We start from the raw sequence: 20,514 nt of genomic DNA, 5'->3' as shown, positions 1-20,514 counted from the left end.
ATAGAAGGGGCTGGGAGTTTCCAATTGGAGGTGCACTTTGGGATTTTGATTGATTGTTCTTATGGAGGTTGTGTGCATGTATTTGTGATGAATTGGGTTTGAGGACTGTCAGTTACCCTGAATCTGATTTAGCCAATCTTTCGAGATAGTTTAACCTGGTTGTGGCTCCTGTATATGCTACAGCTTCTTGGAGAACTGGGTAACTAGCTGGATACCAAATTAAAGACTCAATTGTGTTTGCCTCCTCTGTAACTTCATCCAGCTGTTTATCAGTCAGTCACTAGCTATTTATTTAACACTGCACCAATCAACAATTTATAATGATTAGTTGAATGAGAGAAAAGATTATGGTTTAAAATTAATGCTGGACTTCTTACCATATGTGATTTACCAGGAAATAAAGATACGATATTTAACCTCCAAGGTTAGTTCCTCCCAGGCACTTGCCTCTTAAAAATAAATTGGATAAATTGTCCATCTTCAGAAAAGTGCTCAGTCTGATGACCTTTATTTTCTTACTTTTGAAGAATTACTTAGGAAGAGACTAATCTACAAAATACCTTATACAGATTGAAGGCTCTAATTTATGATAGTTGACTCTATATAAGTAAATCCCATTCAGAATTTTGCAGTTTGCAGCTCTTAGATCCAGATGCAACATGGATTCATGGTGTTTGCCTTGGCTTCTGCTCTCTAAGAGTCTCCTTGTGGTCTCTGGCATGGTAAGGAATTAAAAGGCATATGTTATAAGATATATGGAAAATAAAGCAAAATAAGCTGACAAGAGGGCAGTAGGTAATACCAAGGATAGTATTACTTCCGATGCTGGAGTAATGGTACCATTTAAACTGATTTAGCCACTGGTTTTCTTTCATGTTAATCAGGCAGGGTTTATGAAAGGAATGCTTTGTTTAGAATAAGCAGGGAAAATTTACTATTAAGAATACATAGATTGGCTGATTGTAAGGGACTAGGAAACAGGAAGGAGATCCGAGAGAGAGGAACAGGCTTTGTTGTAATTGATTGTTTTTGTTTCACTGCTTCAAAACTAATTTTTGGTAATATGGAAAAAAGGGTAATTTGTCTTAGTTCAATTTTTGGTATTGGCTGATGATGTATAGATTCTTTTATTTTATTTTATTTTTATTTTTTTATTTTTTTTATTTTATTTATTTATTTTTATTTAATAGCCTTTTATTTACAGGTTATATGCATGGGTAACTTTACAGCATTAACAATTGCCAAACCTCTTGTTCCAATTTTTCACCTCTTACCTCCCACCCCCTCCCCTAGATGGCAAGATGACCAGTAGATGTTAAATACATTAAAATATAAATTAGATACACAATAAGTGATGTATAGATTCTTAAAAATAAATTAATTGAATAGAAGTCTCAGTGTAAGTGATCTGGTTGTGGACTGTGAAGGGCCCACAGAATAAAAATTCTTTTCTGATTCTTCATTAGCTTTAGCCTGACCTTGTACAGATAGAGAGATACCCTGTATCAGCTGAATATGGACAGACAAAATCAAAGCAGTGAATAATATTTCAAAGGCTTGGAGAAAAACTTGAAGTTTTAAATTTAAAAGAATAGTCAAATGCTGAAAAAAAAGATTTAGTTTAATGTATTTATTATGTCTAAAGTATGCCCTAAATTCCACTACTAAAATTATATTGCATATCTTTATTTGTGTAGTTTTTATTTTTTCACAAAGACATATTCTTTTTTTTTTTTTTTAATAATTGTAACTTTTTATTGACAGAACCCATGCCTGGGTAATTTTTTACAACTTTATCCCTTGCACTCATTTCTGTTCCGACTTTTCCCCTCCCTCCCTCAACCCTCTCCCCCAGATGGCAAGCAGTCCTATACATGTTAAATATGTCACAGTATATCCTAAATACAATATATCACATAGACATACTCTTAATATGTGAGACATATTCTTAATTTTGTCAAATATGATGGTATATTGTGTTTTAAGGGTGACCATTTTACAGCATTAACTTGAAACCACTTATTCATTTCTTTTGCTCAAAACAGCCATAATTGACACTCCTATCTTGAACTAAAGAAATAGACTGAAGCACAAACGATTTGCTGTTTTGGGACATTTCAACAAAAAAGTTTGATATTATATGAAATAATCCAGACTGATTTTTCCCCACCTCTACAAAAAAAGAGTAAAAATTTCTTCTTATATCACTTTTTTGAGGCCAAGGTTTGTCATTATAAGTTCAGAGCACTCAGTTCCAAATGTTTTTATTGTTGATCTTTATAATTGCATTATGTACATTGTTTTCTTGGATCTGCTTATTTCACTTTGTCTTAAAGATTCATAGAAATCTTCTTCCAAATTTCTGGATGTGTCATATTTGTACTTTCTTAGAGCATAGTAATACTCCTTTACATTCCTATATTATAATTAAGTTAACCCAGTTATGAGCATTGATATTATTTTATATTCTTTGGTACTACAAAAAGTTCAGATAAAAATATTTTGATGTGTATATATAGGGGCCTTTCTTTTTTTCATTTATCTCCTTGAGTTATATGCCTAGTAGTGGGATTTCTGGTTCACAGGATATGGACATTTTCATAACTTTTTCATATTACTCCAAATTGACTGGCTCAAAATTAGAGCTTCACTAATGGTACATTAATGTGCCCCATGGGTTTTTTATTTGTTTGTTTGTTTGTTTGATGACAAAAATCATTCAAGTAAAAACTCTGTTTAGATTTTCAAATATCATGAAAGTTAATATCTGAGGGCAAAGAATCATTATTAGTGAGGTAGCAAATAAATGCTTTTATTACTATATAGGACAGTAAAAACCCAGAGAAGTACTGATAAATCTTGTCTGTCATGATAATGTGTTTTCTTTTCTTTTTTGTTTCTCAGCCAACCCTAGAAAACTTTGGTGAGTCATATCTGATGATTTATATTCTTTTCAGTATTTTCAGTGATCCATGATTTCAATCTATGGGTAGGGAAACTTCTTGGTACAATTGGTAGAAGTTAGTTCCAAAAAACCCTGAGTTTTCTCAAGAAGATCTGAATTCTGTTTCAGATACTTCTTACCTGTGTGAACCTGGGCAAAACCTTTTCTAAATTAATAAATATTAATATTACTAAATAATACTAATATCTCTATATAACGGGGTTAATACCTACCTTATAGGGTGGTAGTGAAATTGAAATGAGAACAATGATTTAATGCACTTGAAATACTAATGTGCTATATAATGCTATTATTGTTCTTTCACAGGTACATATTCTATCTATATCTATCTATCATCTATCTATCTATGTATCTATCTATCTATCTATCTATAAATAACACCTTTACAACTGAATGAATAGCTCCATTAGTGAATATGATACCCCCAATTCATCACCTGGTGACCAATTCCCTGTGGAGAAGCTCCAAACTTACTTAGGCTAGTCCCTGGCCCTCACACTGCTGGACTTGTAAACAGAACCTTTGAGAACCCATGGTCACATTCAGACCATGATGCAATTCCTAAATATAAGCTGAATTGAGGGAACTTGACTTAATTTTGTTAGATGAATAAAAAAATAATTCATGCATTACAACCATCATTATTCCTCCTGAATATTTAAGTGCTGAACTCACTTAAAATCCTTATATATCATGATGGTAGATTTTCCTATATTTATCCAGTGAGTATGTGAGTTGAATGAGTTATTATTTAACTCCGACCTGAGTGCTCCAAAAAAAAATTCAGGCTTAAACAAGTCTGTCATAGTAGATGAATCCAATATAATATTCCACTAATTACTCACTTGTACTCATAGAGAATCATATGAAAAAAATCATAGTGTCTATTCCCTAGGAATTTAGAAGGAATTCAGGCTTAACCTAAAAGCCTTGATCTGTGCCATTTACTAAAAGCTTCATTCTACACTGAAGTGGCCACATATGAACAAATCAAGGCTAACAATATCAGCCTGCAGCATTTGATTCCAATTTGGTTCTAATTCAGTAGCCTATCTGTATCAATGGTGTTTCTTCCCCGTCTGATTTTCCTCTTGCACAGAAGGAGCTGTTTGTTATGAACTGTACTCATTTATTCATAAAGTCAGTCAATTCTTAAGGGAAATAAGAAAACAGAGTGAATTTACTATGATAAATTACGGTTTCAAAATGGCCTAAAGATTTTTTTTGCCTCTGTGTTAAAGTTAACTTTTGCTCTCCTCTTTTTACTTTTAATAATAGATGTTGATGGTGGCAAGGATGAGGATATATTTGACATCAATGATGGTTAGTAGATTCCTTTCTTCTGAAAATCCCACATGCAGGTATGGACTTTTACTCAATTATTAATGACAGATCTGGTTTTGCCATCTAGCTTCGGGACTGAACCTTTTTGAGGGAGACATTGACCTTGGTGGGGTGAGTTGGCAGCCTGCAGTTCTATCTATGCTTTTATTGACCAGAACAAGCTAAAATATTACTTTTCTGAAGCTCATTTACCATGTGAGGGCGTGTTAACCCTAACCATTGGAGATGGCACAGAATCAATGAGAATCATTTATCAATGAATTTACACAAAATCTCATCAACAAATTATGTTGGAAAAATGATTTGATTCATATTAATATCATAATCTTTCTTTTACTGTGATTTACTGTAAATTAGTTCCAAGGCCATCATCACTAATCATATGTCATCAGGATGTATTGATCCAAACTTGTTAGGTTTAAAATTTTTTATTGATAACGTCTAGTTTTGCATTGCTTTCATTTCTCTCTCTCTCTCTCTGTCTGTGTCTCTGTTTCTCTCTCTGTATATATATATATAATACACACACACACACACACACACATATATATCAAACTTTCCCCTTTCCCTTTCTGTCTAACCACCTCAGAATGCAGACACACTTGCACTCTGAACCTTTTGTCTCTTGCTCAATGCAACATGTTCTTAGAAGAATTGTGGCATTTAACTAAGGTAGGAACCTTCTATCAGCTTCAATGCAACCACTTTTATCTGTACCTGCACAGCCATCTCTTGCTGCCAGCCCAGTCTTCCAACTGGAATTTGGAGAACCTTCATTGCAAAGAAAAGCAACCTTCTCTTCAACTTTAGGCTTCCTATTTCAAGCCAAGCCTATTCTTTGGGGGCAGAGAAATAGCACTCTTTCCTTAATGATGAACATCCTTATACTTGATAATACCCTTCACATTGCAGTGTCTCTTAACTCCTCTAGATCATCATCTAAACCTCACTCCAACCTTCTACCATAGGGAATCCTCCTTTCCATCCCTCCTCAACTCTCCTGCCCCAAAATTTCATCATAACTCCACCCCGTCCTTTCAATGTGCTCTCTGGAATACCTGTGTAGAAACTTCAAACTTTTCATTATCTTAATTCTATTTTTCTATTCTTCCCAACTGCTATGTCTTACTGAAACCTGGCTTTCCCTTGATGACACTGCCTCTCTCATTACTCTTTCTAGTACTGACTATACCTTCACTCATTTTCCTTGGCTCACTGGTTGAGGTGAGGAGGTGGAATACTCCTTCTCCCCATTATCATTTCCATATTCTTCCCTTTCCTCCATGACCCAGTAATCTCTCTTCCTTTGAGGTTTGTGATATTTTTATCTACCAGTCAAACAAAATTCTGGCATAAAGTCATCTGGTCACTTTCTTTCTTCCTCAATGAGTTGATACCTAACTTAGAAATTTTCTCTAGTTTTCAATTCCTTTGCTCATACTAGAGGAATTTAACATACATATTGATTCTCCCTAAAATGTTTCAATCATTCATTTCTTGTAACTACTCACTTCCCATGAGCTACTCCCTCCACTTTATCTGAGCTGTACACAAAGATGTTCATTTTCTTGATCTTGCCATCTCTCCCAAAATTTTTCACATTCAAGAATTCTGAAATTTCCATTTCCAATAAGAATCTATTGCTTTTTTATCTCTCCCTCCGTCTTTTATCATACCCTATCCTTTACCCACACCATGACCTCCAGTCTCTTGATCCTTGAATTCTTTTGCAGGCTATCTTTCCTGTTGTAGTCACCTTCTCCTCATCTCATCTCAACTCCTTGGATCTGAGCCCTCCCTGGATCAGAGTCTGAAGCCTATGACATTATTGATCTTTTTTTCTTGTTATTCTCTTATATCTAGGTTTTCAACTTCTTTGTTCATACTAGAATTTAACATACTTATTGATTCTTCCTAAAATGTCCCAATCATTCATTTCCTGTAACTACTCGCTTACCAGAAGCTACTCTGCTTCCCCCTTCCCTCTACCCCGCCCCCACCACCCTTTACCTGAGCTGTTCACAAAGAACCAATTCAATTCTACACTCTTGTCTCTGGAAGCACTAGGCCCATTATTATATCACCAATTATGGCAAACTATGCCTCAGTCTTGGATCATTCCCACCATGCCTATATACATATAGCTGTACAAAGGTAAGGAAAATAAAGTAACTGTTTTTCCTGGATCCACTACAAATGTGTTATATAACCTCAACTGGATCCTTCTATCTGCTGGACAATTCTACTATATCTCTTTTTTCACTTCACTATCCCACTTTCCATCCTCCTTAAAGCTTCTCATTGCTTCCCTTCACCTTTTTTCTCAGCTGAGTACCTTGCTTCATATATTATAGAAAAAAATGAGGATATTTTTCTCCTTTTACATATCTCCTATCACTCAGATTATTTTGCCAGCTTTTTCTTTCTTTATCCCTGTTTTATATATAGTGGTCTTATTCTTTACCAAGGTTAAATCTATTATTTGTTCAATTGACCTCATTCCCAACCCATCTCTTATAACAGATTGTCTCCTCTCAGTTTTTCATTTATTTTCTATCTCTCTCTTTCTGTAGATTCATTTCTTATTGACTACAAACATACCCAGGACTTCTTTATCCTGGAAAAATTCTCATTTAATTCTTCCACTCTCACTAATAAACATGCTATATACCTTTTGCTTTTTGCAGCTAAACTCCTTAAAAAGACTATCTATAATACATGCTGTCTCTCTGGCTTCCCACATAATCCTTCTATTGAAACTGCTCACTTTCTCCAATGTAGTAACATTGATCTCTTAATTAAAAATGATCTCTTAGTTACCAAATCTAAAGACATTTCTCAATTCTCATTTCCTGGATCAGAGTCTGAAGCCTTTGATACTATTGATCTTTTTTTTTTTTTTTTTTTGTTCTTGATATTCTTTTATGTCTAGGTTTTCAACTCCTTTGTTCACATTAGGAGAATTTAACATACCTATTGATTCTCCTTAAAATGTCCCAATCATTCATTTCCTGTAACTACTCACTTCCCAAGAGCTACTCCCCCCACTTTATCTGAGCTGTACACAAAGATGTTCATCTTCTTGATCTTGCCATCATTCCTAAAATCTTTCACCTCACATTCAAGAATTCTGAATTTCCATATCCAATAAGAATTTATTGTCTTTTTTACCTCTCTCCTGGTTTTCCACCTGCCTTCTTTCTATTTCCTTTACTGGATCCTCCTCTGGCATATGCTTTTTAGCCATAAGTGTCCCTCAGGGTTTTATCCTGGGCTCTTTTCTTTTCTTCTTCTAAACTACATTGCTTGATGATCTCATCAGCTCTAAAGTAAACTCCATCATCTTTCCTCCTTTCCCCCTTTCTATTTTGCCTATTCCTGTAGAGGGCAATATCTTCCTTCCAGTCCTTTAAACTTACAATCTAGGCGCCATCTTGGATTCTTCACAATTTCTCATCCTGCTCCCTTGTACCCCATGTACAGGCTATTGCTATGTCCTGCCGATTTCAGCTTTGCAACATCTCTCAAATACATTCCTTTCTCTCTTCAGCCATTCTTATCATTGTAGTTCAGGACCACATCATCCCATGCTTGGATTATTGCAGCAGTCTGCAGATAAGTCTTCTTCCTCAAGTCTCTCTCTCCCCACCCCAAGCCATTCTCCATTTAGTCATTACTATGATTTTCCTAAAATTCACTCCATTCATGTCATCCTCCTACTCAATAAACTCCAATGGTTGAATTAATTATTAAATATAAAATGTTCTGGTTGTCATTCAAAGCCCTTCATAACCTTCTCCCCTCCTACTTTTCCAGTCTTTTCATACCTTACTCCTCACATACATTCTTTGATTCAGTGATGCTGGTTCTCTTCCTGTTTCAAGAACAAGATATTCCATCTCTTGGCTGTAGACATTTTCTCTGGTTATCCCATTTGCTGGGAACACTCTACCTCTTCCACTTAAAACTATAGACCTCGATGACTTTTTTAAAGTCTCAACTAAAATTTTCTATAGGAAGTATTTCTTTTAACTATTTCCTATTTATCATGTTATATTGCTTGCTTTATACTTATATGCATATATATATGTATCTCTGTGTCTCTGTATCTCTTTGTCTCTGTGTTTCTGTGTCTCACTCACTGTTTCTTTCTCTTTATGTGTTTTCTTGTTTGCATGTTGTCTCCCCCAGTAGATTGTCTGCTCCTTGAGAACAGAGAGTATCTTTTGCCTTTTTTTCTATCCTCATTGCTTAGTACAGTTTCTGGCACAGAGTTGGCACTTAATAAATGCTTATTAATTGAATGATTACTGTTGTAATAAAGAATAAAAAAGAGAGGGAGGGAATTCAGCAACCATGATTAACATATCAACATATCTTAAGTCTGACAATATATGGTGTCTTCCAAACTTGCAAGGAAGGGAGAAAGAGATACATTTTCTCACTTCTTTCCTAGGATCAAAATTCTTGATCAATATAATTTCTATATTTATGTCAGATTTTCAAACTAGAAGGTTTTAAGTATATGATAGAACCCTACTAATTGAAATGAATAGAAGAAAGGCCAGTTCAAATTAGTTGATTTTAAAATCTAAAAATACTTTAAAAGGGCATATTTTATTAATTTCCAGCAATCAATTTATTAACCAACCATCATTTATTAAGTCCTAATATGTTCTAGGCACCATATTAGGAATTGGGGTGATAAAAAAGAAAAAGAAAAAAGAAAATCTCTATCTTTAAGGAGTTTAGGATCTACAATAACCTAATTGAAACTAATAAAAATGTTATTTCATAGAGATACTACCAGAGCCATCTGATGAACAGGCCTGAATAATATTCATCAGCAACTGGCACATTGTTTTACGAAAAAAAAGTATAACTAAAATAAGGGTTTAAGAGCGTTTAAAAATAGTTTATTTACTTTACTGTAAACACAACTCTCCCTTTTAAACAAGTTTTTAAAGTAAGCTCTATTTTCCCAGTGGTAGACTTTTAACCTAGCATATGTCTGAATTACTATGAATAGTGCAGCTCTAATTAATGAGCTTTTGCTATGATTTTTTCCTTGCACATAATTGTTTAGCTAAATTATGTGCCACACCTTTCATTACAGCTTTTCTGCCAATGGTGATTGGATTTCTCTGATCATTATTGCTATACATAAGCTTTGCATGCCTCTTCATAACTATCTTATCAAAAATCAGTGCTACAGATACATTATTCTCCTCCTGACCTCTTATAGAATTGCTAAAAAATTATGTTCATATAGGTACAAATGACATATTTTTCCTGCTGGTCAAGAGAAACCTAAATTGCCTTCTCTCTTGGGTCAAAAGCCTATCCTTCTCCAAGTAGAGGCCTGACCTTGGGATAAAGCACACCCTATGTTAATTTTCCTTTTCAGACAGACAGAAATGCCCTTAGGAATGATTACCATAGATGGCCTCATGTCATCCCTTATGTCCTTCAAGATAATCTGGGTAAGTACATCATTTCGGAGAGCATTCTTGTCCCTTTACTCTCTAGTCCCAGACTCTGGCCTTGTTTGGATTTCAAGCTATAGGTTATAGGAGCTGTTGTGTTCAAAGCCCCTTTAGCTGAAGACAGAAAGACTTATTTTTGTTTTGATCTAAGAATGGAGGTGGGCTGAAAAGAGAAATGGAGGCAGGCATTAAAAGCATAGATCTGTTTCTATTGTTTGATTCTCTAAAAGGAACTATGATTGCTAAAGTCCCTTCTAGTTCTAAAATCTCTAAACTATGGTTTATCCAAATTTTGTATCTCCTTGAGTCTCAAAGAGTGTGTTGCATACAGTAGGAGCTTAATAAGTATTGTTGCTAAGTAGCTAATATCTGCCCCAGAAAATATTAAGATACTAGGTTTTTAAAGGATAAAATGCTCTATTTTTGAAAACATTTGTATTTGAAAGTATAATTATATATTACATAAATGGTGGATATTAGAGAAATTAATAGGAAGAAAACTATGGAATAAATAATTTCTTTGGCTTGGAAATTTTTGTTGATGTTTGATCAATCCAGGCATGATATTTTTATGTTGTTATTGATTGAAATATCACAGTTTGGATTCCATGAACTCACTGATGGGAATGAATACAAACTTATTTATATCCTCTCATTCTATGGGATTCTTATCCATTGCTTCCCATTTAGTGTTACATAGAGGAGCTGCCCTGTGGAAAGTTGACATTTTTCTCTAGTTCTCCTGACATTGTATGGATACAAGTGCAATCCTTGGGTTGTTCATCTCTTATTCTGCTTTTGCTTAAGCAATCTTTATTTTAAGCAAAATTTTGTCCATAAATCATTATTGGTAGTGTATTGCAGCCTACACACATTTTCTATCTCTCCATTGAAATTTATGTAACTAACAATTTTTATTTTTTGGAGACTATGATATTCCATGATTAGCACCAAAATGTAATTTTAAATTGTGGCACTCACTAAGTTAATATTCAAGGAATATCAAGGAGAAGGTAGGGTAATTGATAGTGCTATATGATTTTTTTGGAGTGATTAAAAGTATTTTATTTCATTTTTTTAGCTTTTTATTTTCAAAATATATACATAGATGGTTTTCAACATTAACCCTTGGAAAACCTTATGTTCCAAATTTTTTCTCCCTCCCTTCTCTCAACCCCCTCCCTTAGACAGCAAATAATCCAATATTTGTTAAACACGTGCAATTCTTCTTGTATGATCTTCTAAACCCAGTCTAGTCTGTCATCCTTTTTCTCTTTAGTTCTAAATAGAGATCTTTCCTTTTTTTGGTGGGCTGCTAGTCCAATTTCTTTTTTTCCCTCCCCACTTAATAGAATTTTTTTTTTACCAATTACATGTAAAGATAGTTTTCACCATTTTTCAAATTTTTCCCCTCTCTGTTTTCTCTCCCCAAGACAGCAAACAATCTGATTTAAGTTTAACATGTACAATCATATTAATCATATTTTTACAATTAGTCATGTAATGAAAGAAGAAAAAAAACAAAAGAAAAAAGCCACAAGAAAGATAAAAAACAAAAAAATGAAAATAGTGTATTTCAACCTGCATTTAGATTTCATAATTCTTTCTTTGGGTGTGGATAGCATTTTTCATCATAAATCTTTTGAAATTGTCCTACAGCATTAGAAGAATTAATTCTATCATAGTTGATCATCGTACAATGTTGCTGCTACTGTATGATGTTCACCATATACTCAGCATTAGTTTATATAAGTCTCACCAGATTTTTTTTGAAATCCTCTTGCTCATCATTTCTTACAGCACAATAATATATCATTTCATTAATATACCATTGCTTGTTCAGTCTTTCCTCAGCACAATTCTTTTTTCATTTGTATTTTCTTGAATAGATTTGATCATTCATATTTTTGCAATAGCTATGAATCTCATTTCACTAATCATAGAACTTTGTATCATCTTAATTTTTGAATAAGAGGATACTTTGTTAGAAGACAACTTATAAGGTTATGTTTTTTCATTACCAAGTTTTGGTATATTTTTGTTACTAGACAAAGCAATATTTTTCTGTAATTTCCATGCCTTTCCATATATTTTAAGATTGTGGAGGTGTGTTTCATCATAGGAAATAATCTATGAAAGATTGCCAGTTCCCATTTCATATATTTCTAATAAAGATATCACCAAGAGGCATAGCTTTTCATAAATCAAGGCACATAGTTTTCATAAATATTTAATAAAGATTAGAAAGTATTAGTAGTTAGTAGTATCTTTTTAATTGCTTTTTGGGGAAGGAAGTAATACTATCAAATTTTTCCATTTTTCTTTTTGTATTCTCTCTCATCTGAGAAACATTGAAAATCAGTTCCTTAGTGCTTTTAAAATGTTGTCTTCAGCATGAATTTCTTCTGTATATATTTAGTCTGGTGCAACCACTCTTTATGGTTTAATTTTCTTGAGTAATAATTCATTGGGTACTGAGATGTTAGGATCCATTGTTGATGAAGAGTGCAACACTATAGAAATATTGTCAAATTTTTACCCTGTCCTACTTCCTAATTAATCTTGGGTTTAGTTAAGTTTCATGGGAAGCTTTTTTGGGGCTTGTTTTCCCTTCCACTGCTTTTCACTGTGTTATTTTATGCTATTTGGCTCTGTAAAGTTTTGTAAATGAATTTATATTCTAAAATGGTGTTATTTTTGTTTACCAAGTCTTTCTGTTTAACAAAGATATCAATTGCTAACTAACTTCTGGATTTTTTAAGGAGGATTTTATTTACCTGAGACTTATTTACATTTTCTAGTTTGATTCATAGTGATATTCAGTTCTTCTAATAATCTATCTACTCACTGATCATGGACAAAGTCTCCTATTTAGATTACCAAGAGCTAAATAGTTTATAGACTAACTTAAAGCTGTGATTATTTTCAGCCTCTGCCTTGTTTTTTTTTTTTTTTTCACTTGCATCACCACCAATGGAGAAAGTGAAAGGGTTGGTCTAGGACAAAGAGTCACTTTGTATATGAAGTGCCATGTCTACTTACTAGCTTGGTAGTGATGAGCCCCTCTATATTCAGCTAGAATGGTCTATGGAAAAACACATTTTGTTTCTAGGACTGCATTAAAATGTTTTCTTATTTGTTTGAACAAGCCAGGACTTTGTTCCATTATTCACATTGTTCCATTGTTCCAACTTTCAAAAACTCAGGGCCACTTCCAAATGAAAAGGCATTTGACTAAATGATAGAAATGACGGAAAATTTGACATTTTCTGTAGGCTGGAGATGAGAATTTAACATTGAAAGGCTTCAATATTCCGTTCTTTTTCTCAGCATGTCTGCAATCATTCATTCCAGTCACCTTTATACTTTTTAATTTTAATAAAAATAAAAAAATAGTAAAGCTAGAATTGACAAAGTGCTTGGCTTTCCTTTCATTCTCATAACAATGACAGGTTCTGTTATCATTTCTGGTTTTAAAGATAAGGAAACTGAGGCAAACTGAGCTTAATAAAATTCTAAACAAAATAATATTCATCTGTAAAATAGAGATAATAATAGTCCTTCCTCCCAGGATTGTTGTGAGGATCAACTGAAAAATACTTGTAAAGTATTTAGCATAGTGGCTGACACACATAAATAAATGCTTATGGTTTTTTCCCTTTCTGGGAAGGTAATAGAGTAGAGAAGTAGAGTAGAGAAAAGATTTGAGACATATTTTGGAAGTGGAACTGACAGCACAGAGATAGAGATAAGGACTGGAAGTATGATTTCCTTAGCATAGAGAACTTCTAGATGATAAATTTCCCTTTGTCAATACAAGTTGGCACTTTCTTTGCAATTTATTATTATTAAAATTAAAAAGTATCAAGATGACCATTACTTTTCAGAGTGATTAGAACTCAGAGGCAGAGGAGTATGAAGAATCAAGGATAACATCCAGGTTACAAAATGAGATAATGAGTTTTTAATTAAGAGGAGGAATTAGGATTAAAGATGTGTATATACAATTAGTTGTCTCAGGAAATAGAGATGGGCCTAGAATAAGGAAGACTTAAAATGCAAATTTGGCCTCAGGTCCAAGTTATATGATCTTGGGCAAATTAATCTCTTTTTCTTCATTTTCCTTCATTGCAATTAACAATCAGATGAAATAATAGTGAAAATGCCTAGCACAGTGCCCGGCACAAAGTAAGCACGATATACAAGCTAGATCTCATAATGAGAAGACAGAAGCTGAAGTCATGGAACTGAATGGGTCTGCCGAAGAAGGGAAGAGGCTGAGGAATACCCATGTTAAAGGATTAGGATGAGGGTAAGGAACAAGTAGAGAAGAAGGAGAAAGAGAGATTAGAGAGGTAGGAGAACTAAGAGCATTTGGTGTCTCTGAAGCTAAAGAAAGAGAAAGTGTAAAGAAGGAAGAGCCATTTAGAGTGTCAAAAGCTGCAGAGCACCCAGGAAAGTTAAAGCTGGACAAAGGACCTTTGGATTTGGCTATTGGTGGCCCTTGAGAGACAGAGTTTAGCATAGAGTGGGGGAAAGTCCAGCTCTAAAATCAGGATCCTATTGGTACTTAATAGGTACTGTTTTTTGTTTCCTCTTTTCTTCAGAAATGAATGCTAAAGGAGTTATCCTGAGAGCATTTGAACGCTACCGTTTAAAAACCTGCATTGACTTCAAACCGTGGGAAGGAGAAGAGGAATATATTTCAGTGTACCAAGGAAACGGGTAAGAGAAAGATATGACATTATAAAAATTTCCTGACAACAGAAGTCCTCTAGGATGCTGTAAATCAAAGCAATTGATCAGGCCCTGATCTTTATGAGGTTCAAATGTTTGACTTGTGCATGGAAAACAGTTCAGGGTTACAAGCAATAGATCAATTCTAATTTGGAAAAAAAAATAAAAATGATTCGAGGATTATTATATGTGTATGTCCAATATTTTAAGCTCCAAACATCTGTAGTGTCAACTCCCATCCTCCCTCCTCCCTCCCTATTTCCTTCTCTTCCCTCCCCTTCCCTCCCCCCTTCCCTTCCCTTCCTTCCTTCCTCCCTTCCCTTCCCTTCCCTCCCTCCCTCCCCTCCCTCCCTCCCCTCCCCTCCCCTCCCTCCCTCCCCTCCCTCCCCTCTCCTCCTTCCCTCCCTCCCTTCCCTTCCTTCCTTCCCTTCCCTTCCCTTCCTTCCCTTCCCTTCCTTCCTTCCTTCCCTTCCTTCCTTCCTCCCTCCCTCCCTCCCTCCTTCCTTCTTTCCTTCCCTCCTCCCTCCCTTCCTTGCTCCCTTCCTTCCTTCTGGGTTATTCTGGGTTATCTCCCAGAGTGCTCTCTGGTCCTAAGAACTTCAAGGGAGGTATGAATTCAGACTAAGCCAGCCCTGAATTCTCGTGTGAACTCCATTGAGTACTTAGATACTTATGAGCTCTCTAAAGGTGTGAACACAAGCATTGTTCTATCAGTTCCACTTAGTACCTTGTTTCAAGTTCTGGCCCAAAATATCTCTTTCTAAGATCAAATCAACTCCAATGGCTTAACACTTTGTAAAGATTCCAACACTTCCTTCCTCCCTCCCTCCCTTCCACCTCTCCCTTCTTTCTTCCCTCTCTCCTCCCTTCCCTCCCTTCCTGCTTCCTTCCTTCCCTTCCTCCCTCCCCACCTCCTTCCTCCAACTCAATAAAGTTGTCTATCTGATAGCCACATTTGGTGATGTATATAATTTTCTACTTCTCTGTATTACTCTCTATCTTTCCAGGTTTATTACTTATTACCCCAAATCAGAATATGATATTCTGACCAAACTGGTCCGATTGCCCTTCCTTCGGTGTAGTATTCTATATCCAGTCTCCCTGTCTTTGTATAGGCTCTCCCCAAGTCTTGAGATGCTTTTTCTTTATATAATTTGAAAATTATATTTTCAAAATAATATTTGAGAGCTAGAAGGGACCTCTGCAGCTTCCTAATACAACCCATAGCAGAATCTCTATGATTATACACTTGCTAATTAGACATTCAGTCTCTTCTTGAAGAATTTCAAAGAAGAGCAACCCATTATCTCAGGAAACTGAGCAATACTTTATACTCTTGGAAAGCTTTAATTCTTAGAAAAAATTTGCTGATATGAAACTTAAATTTCCTTCTTTGCATCATATTCTCATTGCTTCCAGTTTCACATTCTGGGGTACTTTTCCTTTTTTTGATACCCCACAATTCTGTAAACACAGTTCTCATATCTTCCATGAATCTTTTCTTCTCCATGCTAAAATAATTCCTAATATGAAATAGATTCAATGCCACCATTCTTGTTGGCTGGATTCTCTAGAAACTATGCCTTTCTGAATGTAATCCAAGATATAATATACTTTTTTGTTAGTCATCTCATACTCCTAAGTGAAATTTAAGTCTCTCAAATCCTCAATATTTTTTAGACAAACTTCTGTATAATCACTCCCCAAACCCATTTTACTTGTGAAACTGATTTCTCTTTTGATTCCAATATAAAACATCACATTTATCCCTATTAAACTTAATCGTATCACCATTAAGTCCAGTGCTCTGTTCTGGAAGAATTTTGATGGTTTGTTTTGGATCCTGAATATCATCTAGTACAGTAGGTTAATTATTTCTCCTTTTTCATTCACAAATTTAATGAACATCCTATCTTTATCTTTATTCAAAAAACTTATTGATAAAAGTATTAAACATCACAGACCAATCCCCAAGGTGCTTCAGTAGAGAGTCCCTCTTCTGGAGCATCCTGCCAAATTGAGCCTGAACCATTAATATCCATTCTTTGCATTTTACCATTCAACCTGTTCTGACTTTAACAGTATTTTGATGTAGTTCAAACCTGTCTTTATCACAAGATATCATTTCATTAAATGTTTTCCTAAAATCTAGACATCATAGTCCCTGTTTGCTTTGTTAGAGTTACTTTAATCATTTTATTCAACAAATATTGATTGTCTTTAATGTGCAAGATTCTATACTAGGAACTTCCTAAAATATTTTTTATTTACTACTTGTAGTCTTTTTTTTGAAATAGTACTTTTTCCAACTATATGTAAAGATAGTTTTTAACATTCATTTTTATTAAAATTTTGAGTTCCCATTTTTCTCTCTTCCTCCCATTTCTCCTTCCCAAGATGCCAAGCAATCTGCTATAAGTTACAAATGTACAATCATGTAAACATATTTTTACAATAGTCATGTTGTGAAAGAAGAAAAAAAAATTTTAAAAGCCAAAACAAAACAAAAAAGAAAAAAAATCAAATTTATTAATCCCTTCTTTGATTTTCAGAATTGTTAATTTGGTTAATTGGATATGATTAATTTGTTCTTTTTCCAACTTTTAAAATTACATGCCCAATTCATTGAACTCCTTTTTTGCATTTTATTTATGTAAGCATTTAGAGATATAATATTTGCTTTGTCTGCATCCCATAAATTTTTGTGCATTGTGTAATTATTTTTGTTCTCTTGGATGAAATTATCAACTGTTTCTATGATATGTTGTTTGACTCATTCATTCTTTAGGATTAGATTCTTTAGTTTCCAATTAATTTTTGATCTATCGTATGGCCCTTTATTACATGTAATTTTTATTATATCATGATCTGAAAATGATGCATTTAATATTTCTGTCTTTTTGCATTTGAATATGTGGTTCTTATGATGTAATAAATGGTCAGTTTTTGTGTAGGTACCATGTATCTCTAAGAAAAAAAGGTATATTACTTTCTATTCACATTCAGTTTTCACCAGAAGAGTCTATCATACTTAATTTTTCCAAAATTCTATTCACTTCTTTAAATTTTTTCTTGTTTGTTTTGTGGCTAGATTTATCTAGGTTATGAGAGGATTGGTTGAGGTCCCCCACTAATATAATTCTACTGTGCACTTATTCCTGTAATTTACTTAACTTTGTCTTTAAGAATTTGAATGCTATGCCACTTAGTGCATATATTTTTAGTATTGATCTTATTCAATTGTCTGTGGTACCTTTTAGCAAGATATAGTTTCTATCCTTGTCTTTTTTAATTAATTTCTTTCTAACTGCTTGCAATATTTTTCTCCTTTTTCTGGATTTTGGCTACGTTTCAGTTTGGAATTTTTGTTTTGGAATCCCTCTTTCAGGAGGTAACCAGTGTATTATTTCAATGACTATTTTTTTACCCTCTGGTTCTGGGATATCAGGGAAGTTTTCCTTGATAATTTTTTGAAAGATGATGTCCAAGCTCTTTTATTGATCATGGGTTTTCAGGTAATCTAATTTTTCTTAAATTATGTCTCCTGGATTTATTTTTTAGGTCAGTTTGTTTTTCTAAGAAGGATTTACTTTTTTTTTTTCTATTTTTTTCTTTTGATTTTGACTGATTCTTGATGTCTCATAGAGTCATTAGCTTCTAGTTGTCCAATTCTCTTATTTAAGGAATTATTTTTTAAATTTGCTTTTGTACCTTCCTTCTCATTTGTCCAATTCTACTTTAAAAATATTATTTAGTTAATTTTAATTATATTTCAACACACAAGGGACATTTACAAGCAAAGCATTATATTAGCATGGAAAAAAAACATACATTATAAAATGATTTATTATTTACAAAGTACTTCCCTTACAACAACCCCTTAAATGGGTATTTAAAAGTATTATTTCAGTCTTACAGATGAGGAAAGGAGGCTCAGAAGTGAGGTGCATTTACCCAGGATAACCCAACTAGAATCAGAGGCTTCCAATCCATTGCTATTTCCACTATACCATGTATAGTATGTATATGCAAACACTGCAATATTTAGGTAGATTAGTGTGGTTCACTGACCTCATAGAGCATTAAAAAAAATTATAGTACAAACACATAATATTAGAGTATAAAAGTGGTACAGTGATACAGAATTATAAGAAATCAAAAGTGGGGAAAACAAACTAGTTGTGAAGGATTTCTGGATGAGTTGTCACTTTCCAATTCTACTTTTTAAGGAGTTGTTTTCTTCAGTTCACTTCTGTGCTTTCTTTTCCAAGTTGCTGACTCCTTTTCATAATTCTTTTATAGAATGCTAATTTCTTCTATTACTTGATTTTGAAAATCCTTTTTGAGCTTTTCCAAGCAGAGTTTTGGACTTGAGACCACTTTATATTTACTTTAAGGCTTTGAATGAGTTTGTGTTTGGATCTTCCTTGTTACCATAATAGTTTTTCTTCAGGGCTTTTTTTTTCTGTTTGTTTTATTTAAACTTATTTTTAAAATTTGAGTTCTGCTACTGGGATACACGGGCACTGTTCCAAGCTTCTTGCCCTTGGGAGAGGAGAGGGGTCTGATTACTGTTTTTCTGTGCCAGGGTTTCTGAGAATGGCAGCTAGCCCACTGTACTAGGGTAGTTCTGTGGGCACTGGACCTGACCATTTGCTTGTTGTACTGGGGCTGGAGGCTTCACAATTGGCCTGATTTACTGTTGGTCTGCTGAGTCAGGACTGTGGGGCTTTGGATGGATAAGAATCTCCTGTTTGTTTTCCTGGACATTGTCTGTGCTGGGTTCAATCCCCTTTTACCCAAGTAAGACAGACCCATTCTGAAGTATTTCCAAGTTATCTTGTGCTGAAAAATGGTTTCTTATCTTTTTGTGGATTTTGTTGCTCCAAAATCCTTTTAGAAGATTGATTTAAGGTTGTTTCTGAGGGAGATTTGGGAGAGCTCAGGAGAGCTCCTGACTTCTCCCTGCTATCTGGATTATACATATAGTTTTGTATTCTGAATTTAACATAATCCCCCCCCCCAAAAAAAAAAACCAACCCAAACAAATCAAGTGAGTCAATATATAAAATAGAACAGAAAAATAGAATTTCATATGAAACCATTAATTTATATTTCACATTGCTTGCTTTTCTAAAAAGTACATATTAAATTCAATACTTTATATCATTATCAATTTTATATTCAATACCTAAACAAGAAAGTTTGTCTGTGCTTCCTTCTATATATCTTATTATTTATCTTTCTGCCTTTTAAATATTTTAATGGTTCTTCTCTTTTTAATTTTTTTCTTTTCTATTTTTTCCTTGACATCATCATTGCTAATGATTCTTTTCCTTTCCTCCCTTTACCAATTGAAAAGTGAAAAAGAAAATCAACTCTTCCAACAAATACACAATTAATCAACACAAATCCATAATATAGCTATGTAAAAAAATCTCTGTCTCTTCTATATTTTGCATCTATTATTTATTTGTCAGTCAATAAACCAGGCAGTTTTTATTTATGATGTCTTGAAATGAAGTTTCCAAGCTTTAAAAATTATCCCCTTTGACCTTTTTTTTCCAGGTTAGTTTTTAAATAAGAAATTTTAATTTTCTTTCTACTTTTAATAATCTTTTGATTTTGCTCTATTAATTTTGTTGTTTCCTGGAGTCATTGATATTGTTTCACATATTCTAGTTTTTAGGGAGTCTTTATGTGTATAATTTATTCCTTTCTCTTTCAGCATATTTATTCTTCTAGTTCATTCCCCCAGAACTTTCATCTCATTTTTCATCTCTTTCTTCATTTTTCCTAGATATTTATATGGTCACTGTGGAAAATTCATTCTTCTTTTGAATCTCTGCTTGCAATTGTTATAGAGCTACTTTCTCCTTGTAGTATGGATTTGAGGGTATTTCTGGATCTATAATACAGGCTTGGACCATCACTCTATCTCCTGTTCTATTTTTGTTGGGATAGTCCACCCTGCTTGATCTT

At 33.9% G+C, this 20,514-nt stretch overlaps 1 protein-coding gene across 1 annotated transcript in view; it reads left to right on the top strand.

Annotated features, from left to right (window-relative positions):
* The first annotated feature begins 659 nt into the window (after positions 1-659).
* LOC100920095 (meprin A subunit beta-like) overlaps positions 660-20,514 on the top strand; it is a 60,155-nt gene continuing 40,300 nt past the window's right edge. The window contains exons 1-5 of the mRNA XM_031946673.1: positions 660-722; positions 4,207-4,288; positions 4,377-4,420; positions 9,717-9,792; positions 14,403-14,520. Of these exons, the coding sequence (XP_031802533.1) occupies positions 660-722; positions 4,207-4,288; positions 4,377-4,420; positions 9,717-9,792; positions 14,403-14,520 (383 nt within the window). The remainder of the gene's footprint in view (positions 723-4,206; positions 4,289-4,376; positions 4,421-9,716; positions 9,793-14,402; positions 14,521-20,514) is intronic.

The sequence above is a fragment of the Sarcophilus harrisii genome, chromosome 1, assembly GCF_902635505.1.
Source record: "Sarcophilus harrisii chromosome 1, mSarHar1.11, whole genome shotgun sequence".
Lineage (NCBI taxonomy): Eukaryota > Metazoa > Chordata > Mammalia > Dasyuromorphia > Dasyuridae > Sarcophilus > Sarcophilus harrisii.
This window is presented reverse-complemented; position numbering and strand designations above follow the sequence as displayed.